Genomic DNA, 8,422 nt, shown 5'->3' with positions numbered 1-8,422 from the left:
ATCGTTGTGAGCGCTGTCGTGCTGAACATGCTGATTTTCTCCACCTGGCGTGGTCTTGCCCCCAGATTGCTCACTACTGGAGACAGGTGATTGAGGCCGTTGCGGAGATGGTGGATGAGGAGATCCATGCGGACCCTCTGGTAGCCGTCCTCGGTTATACAATGCAGTTGCCTAGAGAATGCAGAAAATTCGTTGACACGGCGTTGCTCTTGGCCAAGCGGCGTGTTGCGTGCCGCTGGAGCAGGGGCAGAGCGCCCAAGTTCAAGGACTGGCTGACCGAATTGACATATTGCCAGGATCAGCATACCACCTTTGCTGAAATACTGCCTCTCTCAAGCCGACCCAGGGACATGTGGGACCCTCTGGTGCACTACCTGCTTAGGCGCTCAATCGAAGATGTACAGTCGGGTCACGGGCCTGACACTCCCCAGCGCCAATAACGCTCTCCCAGAACTTAACTGGTAGCTTTGGATGGGCCTTGTGGCCTTCCCTTTTTATGTCTGCCTCTCTGCCCCCGCGTAATCCTCGATAGGTGAGCTGCCCTGCCTGGGCCGCGCTGCCCCCTTTCCCCTCTTGATGCCTGTACTCCCTCCCTCGCCATCGCGACACGAGCACGCCCCTCTGGCGAGCGATATCCTTAACACCCTGCGATCTCTAAGGCTAACACTATGCAGACATCAACGGCACTGGACAGTATGCTCAGGACACATATTTCCACTCGCGCCGCCACCTGCTAGGACTACCACAGTACACCATTATCACACACCACTACTACACGGTAATGCACTGCCTCTTAGTTGTAACCTGGTTGGGGTGTTTTCGGTTCTTGTTTCACAAACTACAAAACAGCAGTGAGACTTTCTCTCGCTCAAAAAAACTTGTTCGACTGCTGCTCATCCTCACTTGTCCTACTTCGCCGAATGCAGACCTGACGCCATGTAAGTCTGTACTGTGCCGCCGGGCCCCCGGGATGCCGGCTATCAGGCTGTGTATTAATGCTCTTCTCCTGCTGCCGGCCTCCGGGTTGTAGGCGACCCAAGCTGTGTACCTTACTATGTTTCTCTCAATAAAGCAGATTTGAACCCCAAAAAAAAAAAAAAAAAAAAAAGGTAAAGTGTGGTCTTTGGAGATGTATGAACATCAGTGCGTGTGAATGGGGTACAAGTGTATGCGGGACTGAGAGCCTATGTTGTATGTATTTGTGGCACTGGAATGCCTTTCGTCATATGTGGCAGTGTTAGGTGTATTATACAAACATATAACCTTTTTTTACATGAGAGAAATTTAAAGTACAGAAAACGTACTGCAAACATGTACATGATATGGAACATTTGTCTACATTTTAAATGTCTACCACATAAAATAATGGCTGTATTTTTCAGTTATAAATATGGCACGGTCCCTACCATACACTGGGAGCAAGGTGCCTGCTTTGTGTAAAGGCGACACTTTGAAATGGGAGAAAATTAAACTGAAGAGTTAACTTTATGTTTAATGGATTCTATAAAATGCATCATTCAAATGTATTCCCATTTCTAGGTGTCACATATACAAAAATCAGGTATCTTGCTCCCAGTGGCCATTAGACAAGGTGTCATATTTATAACAGACAAATACAACCATTTGTTAAAATGGGAGGAATTTGAAGTGAAGAAACATGCTACATAAAACATTAAGAGGCTTAACTGAAAGTGGGAAAAACATTATGCCAATGTTTCATATAAATATGTTTCTTCACGTTAAAGCTGACCCATTTAAAAAAGGTGAGTGTATTTTTCAGTTATAGATATGAAACAGTTTGAACTAATACAAACACCAGGTATCAAAAAGCAGATAAGAGGAGGTTCACATATGGTAGTTCTGATGCAGGACTTCTCATATCATAACTTGGCTCCCCGAATGTATCACATTTCTATTTTTTTTGCCGTGTTCATTGGTTTTGAAAATGCTCAATAAAGTTTTTCTGAACTCCAAAAAAAAGTATGGAACATTGTCAACTGAGAGCAAGAAGCCTGCTGTTTGTAAATGGGATACTTTGAAACGGAAGAAAACTAAAATGAAGACTTAACTTTATCAGTAAGGTATCTGTTCATTTTAATTTTCTACTATTTAAAAGCATACAGAAACATCATTTTGTTCTCACATTCCAATATTGAGTGGACATGGACTTAATTAAGAGTTAAATACCTCAGTGCTTCATCCTCTGGGCCCTGGAACATACATCTGACTCCAGAATTGCTCCTTTTCAGGACCTGCTGTCTGGGGCCTGAAGATAATGTAAAATAAACACAGTCTTCCCATAACTTTAATAGAGAGATGTGACTGTGTGCTTTTTTTTAGCTTTTTTAAAAATGAACTTAAGGCTGTGAGCTACTCTGAAGGTATCAATGAGCTAGGGGTAGCTCATGATGGACTGGTTGGAGACCATTTAAACTAAACAAATAAATCTTCTAAAGAATTTTGATCTATTTTGTTTCAGCACTACTATAACAGAAAGCAGACAATTCTTCAGAACCGGGTGCAGAATTTTTATGAAATAATACACAAGGGCACTTTCTACGGCACATAATTCAGCAGATTTTCAACAAACGTCCAGTGACCATGGCAGCGCACATCTTTTTTGAGAATTTAATCCAGACTAGACGAACAACTCATCACTTTGTTGATGCCAATTTGTATTTGGATCAAAGCAGCAAATATTCTTAAAAGCGAACAGCAGTCAGGGTCCATCAAAAGAGACAACAAACTGTCTTAGGCTGAATTTCTAGATCCTTAAATTGAAGGCATATGCATTATGGTTGACAACACAGATAATATAGACGTGGCAACAGACAGTATACCATTTTCTGGGACAGCCTTCGGTCAGCTTACAAATTTGTCTCTCAGCCAATCTATAGTATATTTCCTTATGCACAAGAATTAGCTAGGTCCAAAGTAGCATGACATTTTGATATCTATGTAAGTATTTGAAACATTCCATTAAAACTCAGAACAAAAGCAGTTTGCTTGAATAGCAACAGACAGACTACTAAGCTTATTGTCCCCTACACCAAAAACAGTTCAAAATGGTTATAGCACAATGGGCTGAGAGTATGTCTTTATTCCTGGTAGCTAAGAGTTTGAATTTCCTGCAATGAGAAAATAAATTTTACTTTACTCCATCAATACATAAATAATCTCAGTACAAGGCACTCAGGTCTGTGAAACATCCAATCCTTTCAGTAGCCCATGATCACTCACCAAAAACCTACTGGCACGCCACCAAAGCATGTGCAGAAAATTCAATGAGGCGTCACTGCACATCCAGAGATTCTAAGCCCTGCAACAGTCTGACAGAACACTTAATAATGGTGCAAGGTTTGCCAAACTCTTAAAAAGAGAAATGAAAAACAGAACAGCAACTTTCATTTCAGATTCAACTGAAAATGAGAAACCCTCATAACGCTTTCCAGTTATCAGTCTCAACTGCAGGATCATATGTGCAAGACTGTTCCTGACCCAATTGTCAAGCGGGTGCGGATGGATTTACATTGAGCCCACCACCTGGGAGGCTTTGCCTTATTACAATACACCTAACATTGATAACCTACTTGCCCCACTTTCCCTTCATAAGCACTCGGAGGCAATTTTCAAAAACCCTAACAAAGGTGTACAAACACACAACTCAGTGCTTGGCTATACTGTCCAGTTTTTACTGGAATGTAGTAGCCACAGATGTCATGTCTTCTTCTGTCAGGGATATAGGTGTATGCTGAAAAAAGCCTCACTTCCCTCTAAAGATAAATGAGGGAAGTAAGTTTAGTAACTATACAAAAAAAAATGTCACTGGTCTCTTACGGCTAAATGTGGGCAAATGCAGAGAGGGAGTCTGTGTCTACCAAAGAATATGTGTAAAACAAAGAGGAAATGAATCCCATCAGCCCACCCAAGTGGCAGAGCATCATCATCTGGGATAGAATCAGAGGTTATCCGGTTAAGGAGTGACACACCTATTAGTTTTGTGTGCTTCTCCAAACCAAAGGGACCAATAGTGATGGATCATACCAAGAAAACAAGCGTATGTAAAGGTGTGGGCTGTAAATTGCAGTGAGAAAATTATTATCAGTGAAAAAAGTGAAATCTAAAATTGGCTACCATGACATAAGGATAATTTTTATTAGGGAAAAGTCATGGTGTCAATGTTAAAACTAAGCGTGATGCAGTTTGAAAATATAACTGTCTATTGAGGATTTTATTTTACACATATTATTTGGTAGACAGACTCCCTCTCTGCATTTGCCCACATTTAGCCGTAAGAGACCAGTGACAGGTTTTTTTTTTTATAGTTACATTGTGAAATAGGGGGTTTTTCTCTGTCCACTTGGTCTTTAAATATCTGTTCCCCTTAGACCCTCCCCTAACTTTGATTGACAAGTAAGTTTAGTACACAGAAGCATGGGTAACATCCATAACAACGCGGTCAAAACACTGCGCTACCATTACCACACGTCTTTACAACACAAGTCTTTACCACGACTTGCGCTGGAGGGCGCTGTAGACTAAGGAATAGTAGACTTACTATTCCAACACCTTCCCTACTGTACGTAGGCTGGAGCTGGAATAGTAAATCTTACTATTCCTAAGTCCAGCACCCTACAGCGCAAGTTGTGGTAACGACTTGCGTTGTAAAAGATGCATTGTGATGTACCGTGATCTAAAAGATCGCGTTGTAACATCATACAACCCAGAAACATTGCTTAACTCATCATTATTTGTGGCAAAATGTAACTTTTTCTTTAAACACAATTTAAAACAATATTGCTCTTGAAAAATAAAATAGTTTGATTAATATCAAGAGTCAAAACTTCGAGGTTTTTCACCCAAATGGCTCCTGCGTAGACATACTCATTTCCTAGCAGTCCCTTTTTAGGAGAAACCGTTTTGATATCAGAAAATAGATTGTTTGTGTTGCTGCAAGTTTAAGCTTCTTAAAAATCTATTTGGCGTTAGGTTTTCAAGGGAAAGTTGCACCTTCTGTATCTTTCAAACTAAAACAGTTAGGACATGAACAGACACTCTCGTCACCCGACAGTGAGAGACACTAGCACTTTTCAGTGTCCAATTTAGTTTGTATATCCTCCTCAACAATTTGGTAGAAGAATCTTTCCCAAAGACACTAGTGACAAAACATGTAGCTGGTCCAGGAACAAGCATCGTGCACAACAGGAATAAACAAATATGGGTAAAATTTTAATTACTATGTTGATCTAACCTCATAAAGATATGATACACTAAAAAAAAGCATCTGAAATAGGCCAATATGCCTCCGGTATGAGAGTGCCAAAATGTACACTGTCAAGAGTGCATTTTAAGCACACCACAGATTCCGAAATCCAAAGAGGACATAATTCAACACTTTTGTTGTCCTAATTTCATATTGAAATCTCAGTAGTTGTAGTACACGCTCAAATTAGTGTACCTTCCTCGAACAAATATACAACAAAAAATATAAACAGAGAAACAATGATAAAACTTGGTGATAAAACAAGTCTATTCTTGACGTGTGGTCACATAAAAATCTAAGAGTCCAAGTCCACAGTAACATCTTGAAAGCTCCTTTCATGTGCATTGTCAAAACTGTTTTTCCCATGCAGCTGTTTGAGGTGCTTTCTTAAAACAGGTTTATGAGCAAACACCATATCACAGTAATTACATTTATGGGGCTTATCACCACTGTGAAGGTTCAAATGATCTTGTAGCGAGCATTTTTGAGAAAATGTTTTCCCGCATATCTTGCACTGGAAAGGCTTAATCCCCGCATGTACTCTCATATGCCTGTGCAGATTTCCTTTCTGAGTGAATGTTTTCCCACAGAGAAGACACATGAACAGTTTGTGTAATTTCAAATGACTGGCATAGTTTTCCAAATGACGAAATACTCTGGTGCACTTAGGGCACTGATGATGCCACTGAAGCCCTTTATCCATCATCCTGTTCATAGGTCCAAACATTTCTTTAGCTTCGAGCACCATATTGTCGCTGCCTGTATCAGAGAGGTCATAGTTCTGGAGTTGATTGTCTTCAGTTTCATTGACTTTATTTTCAACTGTTGAGTTTATCAGTGAGTGTTGTGGCTCAGATCCATGCAGAGCAGATTGTTCTGAAGAAATAAAATGGTTCAAATTTTTCTTCTCAGATGCTTCCCCGAATGTCTCCACTTTGACAATCTGAATATCACCATCATCCATGTCATCACTAGCTTCAGACAAAGGAGAACAAGGAGAACTTTGCAACAAATGATCTTCAATCTCGTCATCACTCTTTTTCAGTTCAGAAGAATCGCTTTCGTGTTCACATTTTTCTTCACCATCCAAAGACTCTTTTGGTTTTATGAACTTCCAGAGGGCCTGAATACATCTTTTCACAACATGGCTCATTTGAAGAAAGCTAGCAGCAGTTAGGTAGTTTACAAGCTCGATTTCTGGAAACTCCAGCATACCAGTATAACAGGATAAGAGCAATTGCCTCCCTGCTTCAGAACTTTGCAAAATGGAGATCTCTACTTCTTGTTCATCATTCAATAAAAAGCGATCTCTTAAATAAGGTGATCCTGCAGCAAATACAATTTTATGTCCTTTGATTTCAACATCATCAATATGTACAGTTACATCACAAAACTTATTTTCCTTCCGTAGTTTGTTCATGGTCTGTAACATTGAATCTCCATAATTCTCAAATTTGAACTGAAGGTGATCTGACCGTTCACACATTTTTGCAGACCTAGACAAAAACAAACATAAAAATAAGTTAATTGTTTTGTTAGGAGGATCCATGCAACAAGATTGAATTCATTAATATCAAATATCTGTTATAACACCCAACATCTTTGCCATTTACCAATTGTGATTCTGGAGTGTGAGAAACCCAATACAGGAGGGCCAGTACCTTATGACTGTCCTCGGTCTGGTATGAAGAGTGCTGGGAGAGGGGAGAACTGCATACCAAACAGCTGCAAGACTGCAATGTGGTCTAATGTATGAGGCTTGCAGATGCCAATGGAGGGCAGGACAATCTGTATTTGAAAGCAGAGTGACCAGTTGGCTAAATCAAAAACACTAAGCACAACTTGAAGCCAAGCTTCTCAGGACGCATCAAAGGGATTTGTGAAAGTCAGGCTCTATGTCTTCCTAATTTGCATACTTTCTATCAGGAACCTATGAAGAGCAAGGTACCCTCAAGGTACTCGAATTTGTTTTGTAAAGAAGACAGGAACAGTGAACCTGATAAGTATCCTTTGTTCAGGGAGAAAAGTGCTGTTCTAAGTCTGCCTAAGGGCATAAATCGGATACACCAAGACAAGATGGGGTTTGTTTTAAGTCACTCCCAAGCTGAGCTTTTGTGCTGCGTAGAGAGTTTTGGACCCCCATCTTTTGCAAGTCGTTACTTAGCAACCTGAGATAACATATGAAACCATCATTGTTGTAGATAATTCTGAAATGTTTTCATACAAACAGGTCTGAGTTTTTCATAGGAATAGGGGGTGAAAGGGGAGTCGCTTCAGAACGCCGCAGGGGGACTTCAAGCCCCACAACGCCTGGTGCCGCGCCTGGAGGCGCCGACGTCGCTTGTGGGCCCTGAGGCGCTATAAAACACATCGCGGTACAAAACGGGGTGGTGATGGACGGAGCATCTGAATCAATCAAACACTCACACCCAGTCAAAAGATCTGGGTTTAATCCATCACCGTTCTTTAGCCCACTCTGCCACCCCAGTTCAGACATGGCTATATGCAAATCAGTCTGACCCTGTGCCTCATGGGAACAGTCCAGCCCGAACTGCCAAGCCATGTCTTCCCTGGACCGGAAACAAGCTTCCAAGGACTGGTTTCTGGCATTCCAGCCATCTTCAGCCCGGCTTGCTTGAATCCATTGGCAAAGTGAGCAAGGGACTCACGTCTGAGCATACCCTGCCACACTTATGGCGGCCAAAAGCGGTACAAAAGGGGGTGGTGATGGACGGAGCATCTGAATCAATCAAACACTCACACCCAGTCAAAAGATCTGGGTTTAATCCATTACCGTTCTTTAGCCCACTCTGCCACCCCAGTTCAGACATGGCACATCGCGGCACCCGCTGCACGCGCAAAGCCTGGGCCAAGGGTGGGACCGTCTTAGCCCGAAGGATGCTGGGCCCTCCATCTGATATTTTGGCTGAGATTGCCGGATCCCGAATTTATAAAGTACTGCACCTTAATCTTATTCACAGTTTCTCCTCTTTGGTAAGGCTCTGAGGTTCTGAGCCAAGAAGGGTAGATTTTTGACCATGGTCAAGCTTAAGGATTCCCCTGCACGATCAGGAGGAGGTATTGTGGGAACTTTGGACGCTTTTCTAACCAGGGCTGAGTCAGTTTTCACTCATGAAATCCAAATGACTGAAAGGCAAT

At 41.7% G+C, this 8,422-nt stretch overlaps 1 protein-coding gene across 3 annotated transcripts in view; it reads right to left on the bottom strand.

Annotated features, from left to right (window-relative positions):
* Positions 1–1,954: 1,954 nt before the first annotated feature.
* ZBTB26 (zinc finger and BTB domain containing 26) overlaps positions 1,955–8,422 on the bottom strand; it is a 32,836-nt gene continuing 26,368 nt past the window's right edge. The window contains exons 2-4 of one of the 3 annotated variants that reach the window (XR_015303786.1): positions 4,655–6,759; positions 4,427–4,489; positions 1,955–3,805 (exon numbers count right to left, since the gene is read on the bottom strand). Coding sequence is in view for 1 of the 3 variants with exons in the window: in XM_086948376.1 (XP_086804502.1) it covers positions 5,559–6,749 (1,191 nt within the window). In the remaining 2 variants the exon portion in view is untranslated. Of the gene's footprint in view, positions 3,806–4,300; positions 6,760–8,422 lie in introns of those variants that run through there. The other 2 variants (XR_015303785.1, XM_086948376.1) reach the window with 2 other exon arrangements.

This window comes from Lissotriton vulgaris, unplaced genomic scaffold, assembly GCF_964263255.1.
Source record: "Lissotriton vulgaris unplaced genomic scaffold, aLisVul1.2 SCAFFOLD_2524, whole genome shotgun sequence".
Classification (NCBI taxonomy): Eukaryota; Metazoa; Chordata; class Amphibia; order Caudata; family Salamandridae; genus Lissotriton; species Lissotriton vulgaris.
This window is presented reverse-complemented; position numbering and strand designations above follow the sequence as displayed.